Consider the following 22,543-nt stretch of genomic DNA (forward strand, 5'->3'; position numbering starts at 1 on the left):
TCCTCCACCTGAACATGTCCAGCCTCCACCTCCATGCGTGGAGATTGAGCGGCGGCAGTTGATGCCATTTGACTTGCCTCCTGAAGTCTGCGATGTGATTCTGGCAGCCAGGCGTCCCTCCACTAAAATGGTATACACCTGCAGGTGGAACAAATTTGTAGCATGGTGCACAGCAAAGGCTGTGGCTCCCCTTTCCGCCCCTCTTTCTGAGGTTCTCCTCTTTCTTCTTTCCCTGGCCCAGCAGGGCTCTGCTCTGGGCACCATCAAGGGATATCTTTCAGCTGTTTCAGCCTTCTTGAGGCTTCCTGATCAGCCTTCTCTTTTCAAGTCCCCTGTTAATAGATTCTTGAAAGGCATTACTCACATGTGTCCTCCTATTCCCTTTGTAATGCCTCAGTGGGACTTGAATCTGGTGTTAACTTATCTGATGTGTGCTCCCTTTGAGCCATTTCATAACTGTCCTCTTCGTCTTCTGACTCTCAAGACTGCTTTCCTGGTTGCCATCACCTCTGCCAGAAGAATGAGTGAGCTCCAGGCTCTTTCTTCTAAACCTCCTTTCCTCTCTGTCCATCAGGACAAGGTTGTTCTGAGGACTCGTCCTTCTTTTCTTCCTAAGGTGGTTACTGCCTTACACATCAGGCAGTCCATTACCTTACCCACCTTCTTTCCGCCTCCGTATCCCTCGAAAGAGGAAGAGAGGCTCCACCGCCGGGACCCAAAACGTGTGCTCTCCTTTTATCTGGATTGCACAAAACAGTTCCGGGTGGACGACCAACTCTTCGTTGGCTACGTGGGCGCTAACAAGGGGCGGGCAGTGCACAAGCGAACCATCTCTCGGTGGGTCGTTTTGTGCATTAAGGTCTGTTATTCCTTGGCTAAGAAGGATCCTCCTGTGTGGCTGAGGGTTCATTCCACTCGGGCCACAGCGGCTTCTACTGCCTTGGGACGGGGAGTCCCTCTGCAGGGCATTTGTCAGGCAGCTACGTGGGCCTCCCTGCACACGTTTGCCAAGCATTACTGCCTGGACAGCCAAGTCCGGAGAGACGGCTTCTTTGGCCATTCCGTTCTCCAGGACTTCCTGGTGTGATCTTGGTTCGCAGACCCACCACCGGGGTTGGTATTGCTGGGGTATCTATTCTAAGGTAAGGAATCTATCTAACGTGTTTCTTTCAGATGCACAAGTTACTTACCTTCGGTAACGATATATCTGTAAGAAACATTAGTTAGTTAGATTCCTTACAGCCCCACCCATCCTCCCCATTCTGCGAACCGATATCTAGGGTTAAGGTCATCTCTTTCAGGGCCCTAGAAACATGGCACCAGTGTCGGTTTCTTGCATGGCTCTTTGTTCCTGGCGCGGAAAGCTATGTACAGAACTGACATCAGCGCGGCGATCACGACGCCGACGACAGACGCCGAGCATCAGACGACGCCTACCGACGCGCTGGGGTACAGCTGATGAAAAATATTTCCGGATCCAGCCTGACGCCTGAGAAATCTAACTAACTAATGTTTCTTACCGAAGGTAAGTAACTTGTGCATCTTGTCACATTTGCTGAGCATTCCAGGGAGCTTTGTGTTAGTTTATTTTCTTTCTCTGTCTTCAAAGTGAGAGGTTTATGTGGGTCTGCTTGAGGAAGACTGTACAACGTTATTGTTTTTTCTAGCGCACAGCAAATTTTAAATGTCTGTGCTGTTGATCAAATAAATCCATTGGGTGATGACATTCCACATATCATTTGTGCGATGTATACTTTTATAACTAAAACTGTATGTGAGTGCAAATGTAATAGTCCTTTCGATCGAAGATGCGTTTTCTGTAATGGCAGTATGCTACTATACCATGCATACTCCACGTTATCCCACTCCATTCCACTCTGCACCACTCCACACCCCTACACTCTACTTTGCACCACCCCACACTATGCCACTGCACTCTTCTCTGCACCCCTTCACTCTATGCCTCTCTACTCTACCCCACTCCACTCTACGCCAATACACTCAACCTCACACTACTCTACTATGCACCACTGCACTCTACACCTCTCAACTTTGCTCCACTCTATGCCACCCTACTCGGCACCATTGCAGTCTATGGCACTGCACTCTATGCTAATGCACTCTATACCACTTCACTGTATGCCAGTTCACTCTTTCAATTCCCTCTATGCCACTCTAATCTAGTCTGCACCAATGCACTCTATTCTAAGACAATCTACTCTACGCCAGTGCATTTGGCGCCACTGCACCGAGTGCCATTCCACTCTGCACCACTATACGCCATTTTACTCTTTCACTGAACTCTACTCCACTCTATTCTACTCTGCACTACTGTACTGTACACCACTGTACTCTGCACCACTACAATCTACGCCACGCTCCTCTGCACCACTGCACTCTACGACAGTATACTGCGCAACACTGCACTCTCTGCCACTCTACTTTATGCCACTCTACACCATTGCACTCTACGTCACTTCACTCTATGCCACTCTATTCTGCTCTGCACCACTGTACTCTGTCACACTGCACTGCTCTACGACCCTGCACTCTTGACACTCTACTCTGCATGACTGCACTTTATGCCACTGCACCCTACCCTACATTACTTCACTCTATCCTGCACTACTCCACTCTGCCACTTCACTCTATGCCCCTCTACACCTTTGCACTCTACTCTGCACCACTCCACACTATTCCACTTCACTAGACACCACTCTACTCTGCGCTACTCCACTCTACGCCATTGCACTGTACGCCACTGCAATCTACTCTGCCCTGTTTACTCTATGCCACTTCACTCTAAGCTATTCTACATCATTGCACTCTACGCCAATGCACTCTACATCACTTTGCTCAAAACCAATGCACTCTGCGCCATTCTACTGTGCACCACTGTAGTTTACGCCTCTTCATTCTAGACCACTCTACTGCACTCTACACTCCACTCTACTCTACTCTGCCATTCTATGACACATCTCCACTCTAAGCAATATCCCTCTATGCCACTCCATGCCACTTTCCTCCACTCTAATCTATTCTATGACATAGTGTCATAGAATAGAGTGGCACTCTACTCCACTCTGTGCTGCTCTGTCAGTATACTCCACCCTTACACCACCCTACTTTACAACACTCTAATGCACTCTATGCAACACATTCTGTGCCACTCAATTCTGCTGTACACCACTCCACGACATTCTATGCCACACCACTCTACGACACTCTGCGTAACTCTGACACTGTACTCCACTCTGCCACTCAACTTTGTCCTTCCACTCAATGACACACTACTCCCTCCATGATGCTCCACAATACTCTACGCTACTCCATGACGCTCCACTTCACGCCTCTCCACACCATTCAGTTCTACTGTATGCCGCACCACTCTTCACCACTCCATAACATTCACCTCTACTCCACTTTACAACATTTCACTCAGTCATTCTCCTTTACCCCACTAACTTTTAACCATGCTGAACAGCAGCCACTCTGGTGTACAACATTGCTAAAACATATAGCTCTTGTATAGGCGTAACTTATTCACTTTGCCAATGCTTGTTTTCACTGGTGTATGCTGCCAACAGATTATGTAAAATCGAGTGGAAAGAGGTAGGGAACAAATGTATATAAAAAGCTTTTTTATTTTAAAATGGGCCGCTCAAGAAGGTGGCATGTTGAGTCTAGTCGTATGCCGATGTAATATTAGATTCTAAAGTGGTGGAGGCAAGACTGTTAGTTCTCTCCCCATCAATTTCCCCAGTGTTTAAAGATTTAAAAAATACCGATAGGCGCTTGCCTTTGTCAGTGATTTTGTTTTACGTTTTGCATTTTGGACTCTGTATTCAAGGTAAGCCTAGACAACAGTTCATGAGAATTCAATGAAAAGATTACAAGTAATGTTCTTTAGAATTTCTTTCACTGTACTCTGCAGTTCTCCCCCTCTATTTTCCAGTGGTGTATAACGCATAACAGAGTTTTAAAAAAAACATAGAACAAACATAATTCAGATGGCACGAATGACCGGACAGATTGTTTCCTTGCGATGAACTTCACATGGTAAAATATTTTAAATAAAAAGTTTGTCTTGTGGTACTTACTCCCTTTGCTTGCTTTCCGCGTGCTCATAGTTTCCACTTCTCTCTCTCTCTGGCAGGGGGCAATGTCTGTGGACTCCATCACGGACCTCGATGACAATCAGTCTCGGCTGCTAGAAGCCCTGCAGCTCTCATTACCAGCAGAGGCTCAGAGCAAGAAGGAAAAAGAGCGAGATAAGAAGTTAAGTCTGAATCCTATTTATAGACAGGTTCCCAGGCTGGTGGATAGCTGCTGTTTACATCTGGAGAAAAATGGTAAGTGAAAAGATTACGGATTTCCTTGTTGGTGAGAAATGTGCTGCTGTGTTAGATCCTAGGCTTGTATGGCCAATCACGCCCTTGCACTAGAGATGTATTCGGTGTTGGGCTGTGGAGTAAAGAACTAGAGTACACCATTCAAAATCACCACTTCAAAAGATTGGTTAATTGCATGTTGAGCTAGCTGCAGAGATACTTGTTTGTCAGTCATCTGTAATCTTTGGACTCCCTTCCCCCAAAATGTATCTGAAGAAACCCCCAATTTCCTCATGCATTAATGTTATCTTTGACATTTTCCTCAGCCCAGGCAACATCTTTGTCCTTTTTTCAAACATTTATTTAGATTTTAAAATGAATATTAGATTGTGTTAGTCAGACTTTAAACCATTATTACCACTGTAAACAGGGTTCCATGATTATCATAATTCAGTAAATCAGATTCTTTACCTCGTGTAGTGCTTGAAAAGCTCCTTGTAATGAATAACAGACATGATACATATCGCCTGAATGCATCATTTGTTGCTGGGAATTCCATCAGTTCTTCTATGTATCGAGAGCAATAACAAAGCAGGTGTAAATGAGGGCAGAGAAGAAAATAGACGCTGTGCAATGCAAATGTGATCAGAAAAACCTTGCCGAGGGAAACGACCATCATTTGAAGTATCTACTGCCGTGTGTATGATTTGGCAAAAATTCTCATCCGAGATCTGAAGGACATGCGAAATGCAGTTGTCTACTTTGTTTGAGCTTGAGCATGAGTCTGACTGATCCTGAAAATGCAGCTGTTCTTGGAAACAGGAACCAGACACTACTGCAAACACACCGGTTTACCAAGTAATGCCTCTTTAGACGTTTACTTTCAGGTGGTAGCATAGGTGTACATCACGGCCTACTCTTGATAGGTGATGGTGGGGTCGTGTTTTTTGTTCAGATTGTGCAGATAGCACACCTATTGCTCACAAGAAAGATAGTGTCCGAGCAGTGTTATTCTTTTATGTGATAAATATATATAACATTATAATATGATAATATGCTGAGTAATTTTACAAGGTTCTATGCTATTGTCATCTCTATTACTCTGTAGTTACTTGTTGTCTTAGGTTTACACCATTATCCTGGTGTACAGGGGTAGGGTTCATGCAAACGCTAGAGCTCTGTGTGTTGACTGTATTTTTATCATTCCTGTCATCATAGTTCAATGCCTTAATCCGATTTCTGTTTAGTCTCATACATTCCTTTACAATGGTTATGTATAATAACCACATTGCCTGGCCTGGGTGGCAGTGGTTGCTCAAGTTCAGACTACTGTCTTTAGGGATGCCTAATCGGTGGTCCCAGTTTAAAGAGGGAACTGGGCAGCAGTGGCAGGTACAGACCATTGCACCGTGTGTCTGCCCAATAAGGGCTCAACGCAAAATAACGAAGAGAGGCACACAGGCATCATGTTAGCATCAGCATTGCTGGAGAAAGGGATAACCACAGAGCAATGTGCAATACAGGTGTATAGGCCTCACATTGACAACACCATCATTGAGAAGATCGCAGAAACTGGTTTCAGTCCTTTTGATCTGACATCCTAGTACATTGCACGCTACAGGAAAAAATGCTGTTTACCGCTTCTCTTCCAATCTGTGCTGCCGTATAAGCTGTGTTGCTTAATCAAGATATGCAGACAAAGACAAAAGAGAATTTGACTGAGGGCAGGCCAACATCCAAACATGCCATGAAGAGGTGGTTCTAGCCATGGCCGGATGTTGATCTCCACCACTCAATCAGGTGTGCTGGGTTGCAGCCAGCCAAACAGGCCAGCGCACTTGGCATGTTCAGTAACGGCAAGGATCTGTTGGCAAGGTGAGCGAGAATATCCTGCCCACTATATTATAGATATAGACAAGGTGAGGCAATCGGAGCTTCTCCAGCTAGATGTCTAGCATTCTGTTGTGGACCTAAGGAAGGCCTCCAAATGAGCACAGGGTCAAGCTTGATCATTACTCTATCTGCAATGTCAGTCCTCTGTACTGTGGCTGTGGTGAGCAGATCACCCAGGCAGGGCAGTTGTTGATGACACTTTACAACATAACTTAAGACTTACACTCTGTGAAATAGTAAACATTACATGTTGTGCTTAAGAGTAAGAGTACAAATTGTCACTTTTTTATTGACCGTTTTAACAAAGCCATTTCTACTTATCAATATAAAAATATTTCACAGTTCAGATCAACATACGTTTGACTTTTAAAAAACCTTTTAAACGTTTAGCAGTATTAATTGCATTGAAATCACTGATATTCGTTACTGTACTAGCAAGTTCTTGTTCGCAATTCCATTTTGTATGATACTAACAAGGTCTTGGATCATTCGCCTTCAAGTATGAAAACATGCAGTAAATGTAAACATATCTTATTGGTTTCACTACTCTGACTGCAAAATCGACACAGGCCAAGAAACGTAGACGAGAGATTTAGAAGCTCTAGTGATTTAACATGCCCTACCTGAATTCCATTACACCATTCCTAATTTGTATATTCTTTACGTGGTACCAATATCAAGTTGTCATACTTTCAGGTAGGGACCTCGCTTTGACCATTGCCAAGCCAATTGCCACCAAAACCTCTTATTCTAGCTTTAATTTGAGATTGATAGTGCCAAGAGAGACCCCCTGATCTTGTGCCAGCTCACCGAGAACCAAAACCTCGAGCTAGAATCAACATAAGTAGCTAATGTTTAAGCAATCTCCACAGCTTATTTTTCCTTTTCATCAAAAACTTAATTAGCGAACAAAACCAAACTACCTTCAGTGTTGATGTCCCAGCGACTAGCATACTGATGCTCATAACATAAAATTAGAATCATTTTACCATTCTAATTAATTGCTTTATCCGATTAGGCAGCAGAAGCCTCGTTAAACTCAGGAGATCCCTGCCTAGATTAAGTAGGGTCCTTATTGAGGCATCACAGTTAAATCCAATCAAAAACAATACGCAGGTCTTAGAAGGACTGAGTTGCCTATTGTCTCAATGAACACTTTCCATACAAATGAAGTTCCAGAGGGCATAGTTTGAGTTTTCCTTCTTTGGATGGTTACCCTGTTATTAGCTGATCAAGCTGATGCAGACATTCAGGACTCAGGGCAGACCTACGTCTGCGTCATGAAAGATGGTGACGTCTGCGTAGTGCAGTACCACGGGCTCAGTGTTTAGATGGAAACCATGAGGTTTAGCGAATGCTCCTACCAAATCAGACAGTTATGGACACCCTGTACATCAGAAAATGGTCAGATGGTACTTGGAACACAGAGACTATCTTTTAGATAAAAGAATTACATTTATGTAAAGAGCAGTATTAGTGAGGGAAGTAGGTGGTAGGGGCTCCGGTGCCCCCTGGTCACATTTGGGACATGGACACTGTGTGTTATTATGCAGGCCTTACTTTTATTAAGAAGTGGTCTCTACCAAGTCGTTTCAGTTGGCACCACTTGTATGTTGTGCTGCTATTTTTCGTGCACTGTTTCAGCTGTGATTGAGTTATTTTGTTGCATGGGTTAATAATTAAATGTCTATTACTGTTAGATTTCTTTTATGAATAAATATTACGTAGTGCATATTAATAATGCTGTTTGCAAGAGTTTGATGCATAATATGTCTGAATGTTTCTGTTCTAGGTATTTAATATGACGATATTATAATATAAGCAGTTTTTACTTGAGAAAGTTTTCATATTTTCCTCTATTATTGCTCAGAGACGGGAATTGTGGCCATTTTACAATGTTTAATTCATAGTCCTGTATTGCATAAAATGTCTAACGGTTACTACTAGTCCACTCATCAAATGAGTACTCCCCATCCTTAACTGAAACATTGCCGCCGGCCCCGTTTTTGATGGCCATCTCCCCTTGCTGCCATTCCAGGTTGTGACAGAGCGGTGTCTGAAGCATCAGAGACGTAGAGTGCCAAAAAAGTCAAACTCTATTATGGTGTCCATCGATGAGTAAAAAGATTGCGCTCTGCATTGTGGATAGCTAGGATGTGTGATAGGGAGTCACATTGTCAGAGTTGTTCTGCCAGCATCCTCCCTGCTTTATCTCCAGGCTCATAGTGTCCCGATTTAAGTTGCAGCAAGGCACACTCTGGTTTGCATTTTTTTTTTTATTATTTACATTTCCAGGTTTTCCACTGAAACTACTAGTTAAACAACCCATATTTTTTCTATGAAAAGAATAACAGTTATGTCCCCCCAATATGTTACATTATATTGATGCCATTAAACTTTTTTTTTTAATAATCGCATGATATCACTTCTTCTTTAACATTGCTCAGCAGCATATTCTAATACTTATAACGCATAATAGAAATGTAGGTATTGGCCTTCCCCGGAGGCCTCCCCGTCCAGGAGTGCCTGCATCACCTTCTGCCACATCTGAATGTTCTCCTCTACTTTGTAATCCTCTCTAGTATTCGTGGAGTGAATCTCCTCTGCCAGTGCCCGCTCCAGCGGCTTTTGAATTAAATAGTATCCAGGACGAACTTCATCTTAACTAGAGATCCCTGGAGAGACGGGGAGGAATATTTTCAATATTTTTTCACGAGCAGTCTAGTTTCCAACTCAGGAGAGGCTTGAGTGTTTACATCCTTCCATCTCCGCATGCCGAGTCTTTCATCCTGGAACCTGTGATGCAAGATGTACTTGCCACCTACCTATATTGTCTAACCAGACATGATTGAGCCCTCATTGTTAGTGATTTAGACATTTTTCGTTTGAAGCAGGTGTTTTTCCTTTGGAAGCTTCTACCAAGAAATGTTCATGTACTAATGTTTCACTGTTGAGGACTTGAGTTCCAAACCATGAAGGCGCCATGGACTACGACATCTTTGAGTGTTTGAGTACAGATCGGGAAAACGTTAATGCAAGTACAGGTACCATCCACACAGCAAAGGGAAGAATATTTTGTGTGTCTGGGATGAGGCATCCACCAGGGATCAAATAAGTCATAGCCTTGCATCAAGTTTCTGGGGATTCCATTTCCCTGCTGCCAGCCAGCTCAGCTGCTTGACCGGTCAGTCACCTAATCAAGTGTTTTGTTCCAGTTGCCGCTGATCATAAATCTGGTTTTGCCAAGATCAAGGAGTACCCTTGGTATTTTGGCAAACAATTTAGACTTGGCACCTTTGAGAGCTGATCTGACAGCTGTTGAAACCCCGTATGTTTCATTAAGGCATGTTCAATCCTTGTGTTCACTAGCCGAAGGGATATTGATTTCGAGAACAGAAAGGCAGCACCTCACTTATTGTAACCAGACGTATTGTTTACAAAGACACCTCTCCCAACCTACACTCTTTTCAGGTTTCCACATTACTTCAGTGAGAACTGGGTCTTCTAGAGTAGGGAGATTTCAGCAGTTTTGAGACCAGTGAAGCCAGAATCTTTTTCCATTTGATAATGTGACAGGCAATTGATGAGATGTTCTTGCGTAGATGTGATATGACCTGCTCTGGTTTAGTTAATTCGTATCAGCAAAGGGAAGAGGGAGTTAAAAGCTATGCGGAAATTAAAGAAACCCCATCAAGAATTAGGGAGCAAGTTTGGGGGACATTTAAAATAGAAATGGGATCAAAAGAGCTCCACCTGTACTACTTTGTCACAGAAGAAGAAACCATATATAAGGCAAGAGTTTGCCTGAGGAAATATGAAAAGATCGGTAAACCCTGGTGGGAACAATCCAATATGGCTGAACGAACATACAACGCATGCAGACTTGATTTGAATTATATTAGTGGAGGAGGTCCTCTCTGTAGATGCTAAGTGGACATTTTAATTACATTAACATATCTGAAGTGTTGCTTCAGATATACTGTAGTGATATCTAAAATACATATACAAGTTTTATTTAAAAAAATCAAAGTAAATGTGCAACCTGAGGGGGCCCTCAAAAAGAAATTTCAAATATCAGTGCTTTGTTTCTTTATGACATTTTCATAGGCCTAGCGGGCAATCATGTTAACTGGAACACTTAGCGCACTTGGCTGAGCGTAACTGCTGCATTGATGGATAACTAACAACAAAATTAGTGGTTGGCTTTTTTTGTAATTTGAATTGCAATATAAGCTTTTTGTGGTCACGGATTATACATCTGGCTCTGGGTTACTCAAAGGACCTTGGTGACTTCTGCATAGTTTACCTAATACAAATGATGGAATGGCATTATAAGAAGTATTATATGATATTGCACATGGATTAAGGGCAATCCACTTTTGAAGTGGTGCTTAATCACTTGATAAATAGTGTAGGCATTTCAGAAGGAGAGGTTATCCTTGGGAAACAATGGGGTGCATTGTTGTCTTTTGTTCATAGTTGAGTTCATCCAGCTGATCATGTTGTGGTTTGATGTCTCTTCCAACAGAGTTTTAACTAATTAAAGAGGCTGTTGATGTGCTTCCCTTGCAGGTCTGCAGACAGTGGGCATCTTCAGAGTCGGGAGTTCGAAAAAGCGAGTTAGACAGGTACGAATAATCCAATGACGTGTTCACGCTGTACGGTATAAAACAGCTGCAATGAGATGGTTTTCTGTCAGTATTTATCTGTAAAAATCAGTACAAAAGGTAAACTGGGAGCCTTATATTAGAACATTACACATACCTTCTATCACAATGATGAAATGGTCGCTTCATGGAGATGCACACATTATACAACCCATCTCACAATACACAAAACATAGCTTGCATTCCTGCTGTCTGCCATAATCGTTGTGACAGTGAGCAGTAAACCTACAGATCTATGCAAATATATACAGACACTGTAGATGGAGGTTGGTTGACAATCCTGGTCCCTATAACTTGTGTTCACTACCTCCCTCTTTCCTGTATAGATAAAGTCTTCGGCATCGACTGCCACAGTATCACCGGCATGCACTCCTCTGTAACTCTGTGTGATAATCAATGGCAAATGCTGAATCTTTGCCTCACCATTCAAACATCATTTGCCACCCTCTAACAAAGCAGACACGCCATCCATAGCAATCACAATGACTTGCTACTATACAGTACTTATTGTGACAATCTTGCCATCTCTAAATACTACAAACCGTGTTTAGGTTGGTGCTCAGTTTACTGACCTCAGAAGGATGAAATGCTGAACTGGCCTGTGGCTATGATTCAGACATATGACCTACTGGTCGGACAAGCAGCAAGCATCTGACTCGCTGAGACATTTTGCTGGATACTGATGTGATATCTCCTTTGCCTACCATCTTGATACTAAGTACAGTACTTGTGTTAGAAAGGACGGCCTTATCGTTGAACGAATACGAAGTAAAACACGAGTTCTGTACTAAGTGTTGTATATTTTTTTTATTGTTCTTACAAAAAAAAATACAAGGGTGCAGTGGTTGAGAAAAACTCATTGAGGTGAGGTTATGGGCGTTAAAAAAACACACAGACCGATAATTGTTATTATTTAGCATAATTCTGTACTCGCTGTTTTCATTTCTTGATGAGCTCTGGGCTACACTCAAGAATGGGATTGTGGTGATTGTCAGGGTGCTGGAGGGGTTTTTGTATTTCGTTCAACAAAGCACGAGTAACTTGGACTGTTTTAATGACATTGTTGAGATGGAGTTCGTTATCAATGTGGATAGTTGGGCTTTTCAGGTACTTCGGAAAAACGTCGTCAAATTCTGCTCTGAAATTCCAATTTCTAAAGACTAACATGCTTTAAATGTTGCGTATTGCATTCTGCAAGTATTTGCTGAATTCTTTTGTGTCTGGAGCATTGGCTGCCATATAATGTGTTCATTACAGTTTGGATGGCGCATTTAGTCATATAGTGTGAGCCAGATACCTACGACCACCTTTTTTCCCCTGGTGGTTTCCATGATGCAGAGGACTTTGAACTTCACCAGAAGCTAATTTAAAACTATTCAAGTGGGTTTTGTGTGGTCCTGCATTTTGCAACTTCTGGTGTCCTAACCGAGCTCTTTTAATTTGTCTCTGTGGATGGATCTGCATGAGTGAGAGGACTTTAAGCATAGAACGTTGGAAGTGAGTGTTTTTGGCCTCTTTGGACCTCAGAAGAAAAGGAAGTGTTAAATATACATAAAAGAAAAGGGTCCCAGAGCCTTGATCACATCCTGCATGGACTATGCCAACGCACTGTATGTTGGTCTGCCTGGTTATCTTTTGAATAAACTCCAGGTCGTTCAGAATGCTGTAGCCAGACTACAACTGAACCTCTTTAAGAGGGTAAGCATTGGCCAACACCTCCGTGGACTCCATTGGTTGCCAGTGAAAGAGAAGGTGCAGTTTAAATCTATGGTAATTGTGGTAACTGTTCATGCCGCTCTCTATGGATATGGCCCGGCATACCTTAGCGCAAGAGTCAGGTTTTATGTTCCGGCTAGGCAGTTATGCTCATCCACCAAGCTTATGGCATGCGTCCCCAGGTTTCGTAAGCAGAGGACTGGTGGCAGCTCCCTCTCTCAGATGGGTGCTGTAGCCTGGAACCAACTCCCTGTGGAGTTACATGCTCTGAGTGAACCTTAGCTGTTAAGGAAGAGACTGAAGACCTTACTTTTTATCTAGCTTTCTCCTCGTCTAATCACTTGCTGGGCACGTGCAGGGATACTTTTTGGAGTAGCTCTGCGCGATACAAGTACTGTCTAACATAACATATCCAGTAAAAGAGACCTCTGAAATTGCCATAATTTTGCTTCATTGTTGCCCTGCATCATGGTTTTTATTTGCAGGCAAACAGTTGTTTTGTTTCACCAAGAATCAACTTTGTCCAAGCAGCGTAACAGGTGTCCCAGCTTCCTACCTTTCCTTTTCATTTGCTGTTCTGTATGGAACTGGTGAGCCTGGTAGCCTAGAGTTGCGGTTCAGTGGAGGAGATAGTGGCAGTGTGTGTAGCGAGCCACAGGGTGTTGAGGGTAGCACAGTGAAGTTTGCAGATGCACTCCCCAAGGCCCTCAGGTAATGTTGCTCCGCTCCATGTTTTCAGATACTGGAGCGGGGAACAGAAGGCTTTGGGAGGTGCCCAAGACAGTGGCAGATGTCACAACAGGAAGGTGGGTGGGGGGGGGGGCGGGGGACGAATAGGTGAGTGGGGGAGGGGGCGGGGGGATGGGGAAAAAAAATACATTTTTTAAATGTATGTTTCGCTGCAGCCTCAGAAGCCGACAGCTGCCTCAGCTCTCCCAGCAGTCTCTGGAAAGGCAGAGGCTGCTCAGACAATTCTGGCGCTGCTCTCCTGCTGGGAGAACAGTTCCAGGATAGGTCTGAGCGGCCTGCTCTGCTGCTCACACTGTTGTGTAGCCTGTGTCTTTCTGCAACCCAGCGTCTCGTGCAGCACAGAGACAGCCGGCATTAGGCCAGTGCAGCTTGTGCTAGCTAGAGGAACCTGCATGCCCGCCGACGTTCTTACACCTGTTTGCTTTCCACTTCGGATTCTCCCATAGTGTAGGGCATCTGATCCTGGTTGCCTGCTCCAGCATCAGACAGCACCACTCTTCCTGCTTTCTCTGTCCCCTGCCCTCCGCCCAACCTCTAGGTCTTTGTCTGTTACGTCAGGATGTGCTCGTGATGGGCCACATCACCGTACCCTGAGGTGGGTTCTGAAGAATCCTGCCCCACGACCTCCCTAGTTATTAGCATCTCCTCAGAATGTGGACCCAAAGCTGTTCGGCGGCAGGAAAGAGATTTCAGGGGTTGATAGGAAGCAGTGGAGGGCAACTTTAACCTTTACCTCACTATCGGGGGGAAAAACAAATTTGTGGCCAGGTGGCACCATTGACAAGAGGCTCAAAGTTCCCAAAGCACTAGTCAATACCTCTGACATCCTCCTCTCCAAGTGACTGCAAAAAAGTTGAGGTCAGGGAGGCAAATCTTCACCAGAACTTTCCAGAAAACTAAATCAAAACCTCTTAGAAATAAATCCAATCACATTGGAGCTTTAAAACGGCTCTCCTCTATTCCTGCTTATTTTCTTAAACTTTCTGGATCTAATACCAGGGTAGAGTCCAAAAGAAATGGTACTCCGAGGGATACTGGACTTTTGAATCTACACTACTCTTTCCAGAAAACATTAAAGGAAAAGGATCTGGCAAGGAAATCATTGGACCCGTTTGTCGCATCTGCTCCCTTAGTCCTGGCTTACACTCTGCCAGAGAATGTGCCTCCAGCTTTGCCCCCTTTGGACTGTCATATGCCCACAGTTTCTTCAACTCTGACTACTGTAGTTGCCCCAGTTAATAAAATAGTAATGTCTTTATTTTTCAGCTCTCCCAGTAGACTTGCATCTTCAGTACCTAATTTTATCTGAATCTCCAGAACTTAATTTGAATGCCTCTACTTCTCTCCCTGGGGACTATATTCAATATTCCTTTGCATTACGCTATCTGGAACAAATTTTGTTCTTCATTATGAGTTTGTTGGAAAAAACGACAAATAACTCAGACCATATGCTTGACGCTTTATCTGTAATTCTTAAACTTCCCCACTAAAGTAGGAGGTTGGTCTGCTGGGAAAAGATCTGAAGCGCGTACAGGGGACTTTAAAGAAACTAGCATTCAAGTAGGTTGCCTACTATCTAAGTTCCACAGTAAGATTTGCTTTCCCCAAATAAATACTTTTGAAAGTGACGCAGACTCTCCTTTTTTAGAGGAGTTATTTAAACTCCGTGATGTCCAGTGGTAATTCTCGAATTACCTGCCAAGCTTTTTTCTTTATTAACCATGAAAAAGCAGGCCATCTGTAATATTAATACCACAAATGCCTCTATTTAGACTTTAAGTGGTAAGAAGAAAAGTGTCAAGAGGAAACGTGGCAGGATTTGTATAAAGCAATCAAGTATAGTAAGATTTGATATTGAGGCACCCTTCTAGGTTGATAACTTAGATGGCCCCACATATCCTGCAAGTCCTATTAGTTGAACTAAATCTCTTCTGCCAACTGTGACTGCTCTTTATACTTTACCACTGGACAGTGGCATTCAAGCGCCTGAGCATAAACAGGTCACTAAAGCCCTGGATCGATCTCAAGCTCTTTCACTATCGGTGACCTCTCCACACTTCACCACTGGACAGTGGATTTCGGCCACCTGTGTGAAAGGAGATCACTAAGGCCTTAGGTTAGATGGTTGATGCTTTCTGTCCGAACATGCCCCTTTGCCATTTTAGCAACTAGATTTCCTCAAATACCACCATATTCTGTTTTTGAAATGAATGATCCACCTATGACCCTTGATTTTGTTGTATTGTTTGATGAGGACATTTCTTACTTGAATCATTCTGTTATTAAAATGTTTGTCAGAAATAAGCTTTTTAAGGATGATAAGGAGTAATGATATTTTCTCAGTTAAATTACTGAATTCTGTAAATGAGAAATATCTAGGGTTACTTTTAATTCCAAGGATATTGTAAATTGGAGTTTAGAAAATTGCAACTGCCTTTTCAGTAAAGAGACCTGGTGTGAGATTCCTTTTGACTGTGAAAATTCTTTTATTATTTGCTGTCCTGCTTAAAAGGAAAGGCCACGCTAGTGGAGGAATTGCTACTCTCCTCAGCACAGAATATATCTGGTTATATAAATCCTTTAGTAATTTACTATTTAGTTGCAGGTGCATTGAGGGTTCGAAAATTGATCAGTACTTACTTTTTGATATTTGTGTGTCTCCTGGCCCAAATTTTGAATCCCTCATTAGCTCTTTCAATCTTTTTTCCCCCAAATTGCAGAAAGAGAGAAAATTGTTAAATTGATAATTGTGGGAAATTTAACACAAAAATCTCCGATGTGCTGTCAGCCTGTTTGCAGATATGAAACGGAAGGAAGCATTAAACATACTAAGTCCTCTTCTCCCTCCATCCTGTAGAGCAGGTAAGAGAGGCAAGCTTCTCTTAGGTGCATATAGGGATAATGATTATATAGTTGTAAATGGAAGATTGACCAATGATATGCCTGCCCACCTCAAATATAACAAGCATTGAAAGATCATTGACAAAGACGGCTCTGCGGTTTCATCCTGGGTCTTCTGCGCCCCCTGATCAGGTTTTTGTTTTTTTGAGAGTTTTCCTGTTCCTTCTGGGCTATTGGGGAATAGCATTTCGGTTGCAGAGTAGTCCCATCCAAGTTCTCCTTCTTCGTCTAGGATTTTCTTGTGTCTATGCTTCTTCCCTTCCGACCCCCATTTTGTTCTTTTCTGGACTCTCTTTTACTCTTGTGGACTATAGTCACTGGTGGAGGTATCCTCGCCTTCCACCCCTTCACTGCTGCTAGAGAGCCCAGTCTCTGACTCAGCTGATTCTTCATTCAGAGAATAAAACTTTTCCATGGAATCTGGGGAGAGATATCCTGCCTCAAAACTCTTCTGTTTTTTTTCTCGGGATAGCCCCTTTATTAATAGCTATCCATTGAGATTCCTCAAGCCCCATTTCCCTAGGCTTGCTGGTTGCTGTATCCCCCTTCAGTATTCACCTCTCTGGGGGTCTCTACAGGGCTCCTCCGGCGACCCCAGGACTGTATTCTCATCGCACGATCCCCAGGATGGCCTCCCCTCCTCCACATGTTCTAATGATATAGCTAAGGGGGAGTTCTGGGGGGTTTCTGTGTTGATTACCTCCTGAATAGCTATATTTTTATCCTTTTGTGGCGCAGCAGGCGCTCCCATCCCTTTGTCATTGTCAATAGGGGAAAACATACTGGTGATTGTAACTTGCTTTTTCTCTCCCGACCCCCCCGGCAGCATACCTTTCATATCGGTGGTTTGAGTGCCTTTGGGACCCTCCGTTTTGTCTTTGCCCTTTTCTTGCTTGGCTCCTTTGCTGGCACGACTATCTATCTTCTTTGGTGCTGCCTCAGTCTTGGAGTCATTCTCTTTGCGGGAGCTACATAATGTATTCAGGCGCGCCCTGCCACGACCTCCTCGCGCTGCCATGGGCTCTCTGGAATGGTTTTCGCGGTCTCTCTCTGTGTCACCATTGCTCCGCAACCCTAGCCAGCAGCTGGAACAGATCCTTCCGCTATCCCCTGCTAGCAGAAGCCGAGCGATGGATTCCCAGCGTGTGGAACCGGTTGTCGCGCATCGGCGGCTCTGGGCTCCGTTAGGTCTTCAGAACCACCGTGTGCAGAGAGGATTTGGTAGTCCTCGCATTTCGCGCTCCGTTTTCCTTATCCTCTGCGGCGATTTCTTTTATGATTAGCCTGGTTTATCTTCATCCTGATTCTGCCGGCGGATTGTATTCCATGCCGGTGATCGATGATCGGTGAAGACTCCGGCAGGTAAGCAGAGCGGAGTGGAGGTGAATGGTGACGAAACTCACTCAAGCGCCATCTTGCCCCTGGAGCTCCCGCCATCTTGTCCCTGGAGCTTATTTTTGTGCATGCATTTTCAAACTATGGAGCGGGAGGAAGAGATGTAAAATTGATAACACGTTTGATGAGTAACAGATAATCAAGTGAGGATCTAAACCAGTTATCACGCCTAGAAGAATCAGCCTTTACTGAGTAGCTCAAAGCCATAGGGTTTGTCTTTAGCATAGAGTTCAGAGTAGAGGTATTAAACTTCGAACAGTTTTCAGAGAGGGAGACTGACCTGTGCATCTGAGCTCTAGGCATAGTGGGGGTTGAGATAGTGAAAGGAATGGCAAGATGGTCTGACCATACTAAAGGAATTGGGCATTCGGTCTGGATATCCTGCAGAGAACAGTGGACCAAGCAAGTGTCCTGCGACATGAGTAGGAAGACTACAAGATGAATGTCCCTAAAATACTCCATCAGGGAGGAGGGTCTTTTACAAGGTGCATTGCTGAAATGAATGTTAAAAATCGCATAACACAATATAATTTGCTGACTTCAACGTAACAGAGGAGAGAACTTCTAGGTTACGGGATCAACTGTTGCCTGCCGGCCTGTGAGGGTGATATATCCATGCAACAGATAATGTGAAGTTGTTTGTTAGCTTTAGAATTTGAATATAAGTAACCTGCTTTTAAGAGCTCACTCGATATTGTTTAAAAGAATGATTTTTGCCTTTAATAGTAAAGCCAACATAAGTAAAACTTCTGGGCACTGATGTCAGAGACAGAAGAACTGCCAGTTAATGAGCCTGCAGATTTGTGAAGCGATGCAGAAACAAAATTCCATGTGGACAACATACAACACCAATAGCAATGTCTGACGATCAGCTGGTTTTTGTTTTTTAAGTTTGGCTGTGAAAGCATCAGGTTTACCGGAAAAACAGATAAAAAGCTAAGATTGTTGATCTGGTAAAAGTGTTCAACAAGCATGTCGCAGTTTAAATCCAGGGATCAAATGGATTGATATCAAGCGGTGTAATAAAGTTTCACTTTTATACAGTTTAGTACCGAGATGATATTTAGCTTGATACAAACTCATTATTACAGCCTATGCCTGAACTAGTTATCTACTCTAATGTCTGAATTGAGCAGCCCGGGGGGTGAGGTGCTGCCTTAAAAAAAATGTATATTGAAAACAACCTTGACCTTACAATATACTTCGAACAGATAAAAGGACAGGCAAAAGTGAAGCCTCTCCCACTACGCCTCGTGAAACAACAGCTCCCAAATGCAGGTTCTAATCAGTCAAGTGTTTTGAACAGCTTTCCAGGTTAAAACAGTAGTGCATAACTGCAGACAAGGTCAGGGAAAGTGGTCGACATCTCAAATGAAATGGGGTGGAAATTTTCAATAGGCTGTGCTGAGAGTGAACAGCTCACATGACACATATTAACTTAGTGTTCTGGCATACAATGAAATAACTAAATGTGTCTGTACATTTATCTGCATAAAGGACTCAACCCAAACCCTTTCGGAACCATTGCAATTTCAACTCTAAAGTGCACATCAATGTCTACTGTCTTTCTCTAGCAGCGGACACAGGATTCCCTTAGGCATGGTTCCTTTCCGCATGGTTCAATGTTTTTGAGGGAAACTAAGTTATATAATATTTCATTAAAAAATTGTCAATGGAACAGGCCTAATGTATGAAAGGATTGTGGAACCTGGGATCGGCACAAACTATAACAGCCTGCATAACAAACCACTCAATAATAACCAAACAGGTTTATTAAGCCCATAGAGATCTGCTACAAATTGCTTTTCAATGGAGGACTCCAACAGAATCCACCCTGCGGGTCCAAAATAGTCAGTCTGAGCTCAGCATCCTAGAACGACTAAAAGGAAGGTGACAATGCAGTACACTTTGAAAATCCTCTTCACTTGATATCTCATAATGGAAAACATTAAAGAAGGACTGTAACGCACTCTATGAGGGCAGATAGTTCTCTTATTCCCTCTCTTCAGCTACAATTGTAAACTTCACCCCTCCCAAGCCATAGGATCAAAGAATAGACAACCTCCTGCCACAGCCAGCAAAATAAATCTGATTTAAAACACAAAAGAAAAACTACTGACTCAATGAAGAGACCTACAGAACTAATCGGAGCGGTCAGCATAACACAAATGACAACAACAAAAAAATCACATCCATCACACTACTAAGCAATGCTTCCCATAAAAAGCTTAACTGCACCCCAGTGGTCAATACGCACAACATGTAAACACTTCACAGAGGCTAAAAGCAAAGCCAACACACTTCCAACCGCACACTCAGAAGGTGTAATGCACTACCCATGTGGCTAAGACTTCAGCAACGTAGTGTGTGCTATGCAAATGCTCCAATACAAAAAAAAGAGAAGTACCACCGCCATGTACTTTAGGGAACACTGAAATCACAAGTCATGTACAATTTCTAAATGTGTTAAGAAACACGTGCTTAACTTCCGAAATTAGATTAAAGGAAAATAAATAGATGCACTTGCCAGTCTGGATTTCCCAAATTCCGGCGTCAATTTGATTCCAAACACAAGGATCAAGTTTGACCGCCATTGCCTCCCACTACCAGATGAACTCCTTTAAGAATAAAAAAAAGCTTTGCAGCCAGTGGGACTAGCACGAGAAATCAAGATCACACTGGGAAGAAGGTGGAGCCTTGATTTTAAAAGCATGCGGCTAAAGTAAGACAGCTCTAGTTCTCTGCTGACCCACAAATCTGCAGGCCCTTCCCACACAAAAAAGCTCCACTTATGTAATGCGTGCATAAAACTCCTACATGAAAGATAAAACAGAATGGCGAAATCCGTGATTAATACAATGCCTGCCTTTAGATCTTTTGAGAAGACAAACAATAACGGTATTTATACTGTTAATTAACAAAATCTCTAGTCTAATTATCGTATGTTATGAGTGGAAACTGTATGTAAAGTGAGCCAGACACAAAACATCAAAGCCAACTTTTCTGCTCTAATTTCAAAGATGCACAAATGGACAGTTGCTCTAGCTCATACACTGCATGTTCAGCCTTGGGGAAAAACAGCCTACCTAAACCATTCTTAAACCACTTCGTTATAAGGGTCCTATTAAGCGCCATTCTAACAAACCACATTATTGTTTTTCTCTGGAAAGTTTTCCAACTCCAACGTTATACACAGTTTTCAGAGCCCTACAGAACTCTGACGAAAGGAAGTTTCAGTAGAGCACATTATCAGTATACCTTCCATAACAGACGAAGCGTGCCCTTAGTTTCTACTCATCCTTGCACTTTCGAGGGACTTAAGAAGTGTCTAGTGTCCATTTGTTTATAGTCCCTTGAACTGGAAAGACCATCTACAAGGGGAAAAACGACTTAAGAGTCTGAGGGGAAGCAACATTTAATTTTCACAAAGTGCTATCTGACACACTGACAAGAGAACTCTACAGGTGTTACTGATAGCCAGCTCATCAACCAAAACTGCATAAGCTATCCATTTCTGATGTACGAGGCTAAACAGTGTACACCTTAAATAACATGCTGCTGCGTTTTACAAACTGATAGGCCTGCATGCACTCTCCCCATTCAACACTAGCCTCACACCAATATTCAGAAGGGAGATCAACGACAGTTTTGAATACGTTTGGAGATGTATATAAATAAAGCCAGTCTGTCAGTGAAAGTCTAGAAACAGCTCACTTTTATGACCACATGAGGTTTAAAACCCTAACAAAACAAGACTGTTACTCATCTCATCGTTCTCTTTATTCGGATATGCATTATCCATAAAAGCACAAACATTACTCATAATCACATACATAGTCCATCATCATATAAATAGAAACTCAACATTAAAACTAATCAATTAAAATATTACTAAATTATCCATAACTTGATATCATCAGCGATGTCAAAGTGACAGTGTGCAAAGTGCAAATATTTCGCAGAAGAGCAGCTAAAGACGGGCAAATCCTTAAATCTCAGAAAGGTTACAGTTAGCAGCATTAAGTAAAGGTGCAAGTGTGCATAGTACAAAATATAAATACAAGCAATACAAAATCCAAAAATGCATATTGTGCAGCCTAATCCAGCAGTCATTAATTCATAGAAAGACGTGAGCGGATGGCCATTTTCAAGAAAGTGCACACTCGGTATGTTATATCATCATCTTTAAGCTGGAGAATAATTTTGTATGCATCCTTAAAATCCGTTGTGCCTTTTGCCCTGAAAAACGGTATCAATAACTGCGTACTATATTTTTGATAAAAAGAACAAAAAAACAAAAAGTGTAACGTAGACTGTTTCCCTAAGTTACCACATGGGCAAACCAAGTTCTCAATATTGTATTATGACTGTTACTCATAAGGAAGTGCAGGCTTGAAATAACCTGTTGAGCGGTTGGAAGATAATGCACCCTCAGAACACACTGGTCCTTTACAAGTTAAACTTCAACATGGAAGCAAGTGACCACACAATGACTGACGGCTCTGTGTGTGAAGATCACTGTGGATTAAAATGAACATAGAAATGTAATGCAGGGTATAAAAAGCATGCATCTTACTTGTAAGTGAGGCCGTCTGCGATGGCAAATAGCTGTTGGGCAGTAAGACCATCCTCAGGAACGTAGCCCGTGCCGCCGCTAATTAGATAGTCTGCCATACTGAAATAAGAGCTGCTGGAATAGGAGGTAGAGGCTGTTGGACGGCATTCACTTGCAGTTTGCTCTATTTATTAGGTCATTTTCAACAAAATTCTTGTCTGCACGTTTCAGCTGGAGCCTGAAAACTTTGACATGGTATGGAAAGGAAAATTTGGACTGGCCTTGAGGAAGAAAGTCAACATTCAAAAAGATAACTGCAGTACTTACATGGGAAT

General features: G+C 42.8%; 1 protein-coding gene across 2 annotated transcripts in view; it reads left to right on the forward strand.

Annotated features, from left to right (window-relative positions):
• ARHGAP6 (Rho GTPase activating protein 6) overlaps positions 1–22,543 on the forward strand; it is a 1,083,331-nt gene that overhangs the window by 739,834 nt on the left and 320,954 nt on the right. For both annotated transcript variants that reach the window (XM_085622292.1, XM_085622293.1), the window contains exons 5-6: positions 4,157–4,352; positions 10,797–10,852. In XM_085622292.1, the coding sequence (XP_085478418.1) occupies positions 4,157–4,352; positions 10,797–10,852 (252 nt within the window). The remainder of the gene's footprint in view (positions 1–4,156; positions 4,353–10,796; positions 10,853–22,543) is intronic.

The sequence above is a fragment of the Triturus cristatus genome, chromosome 8 (genome assembly GCF_964204655.1).
Source record: "Triturus cristatus chromosome 8, aTriCri1.1, whole genome shotgun sequence".
Classification (NCBI taxonomy): domain Eukaryota; kingdom Metazoa; phylum Chordata; class Amphibia; order Caudata; family Salamandridae; genus Triturus; species Triturus cristatus.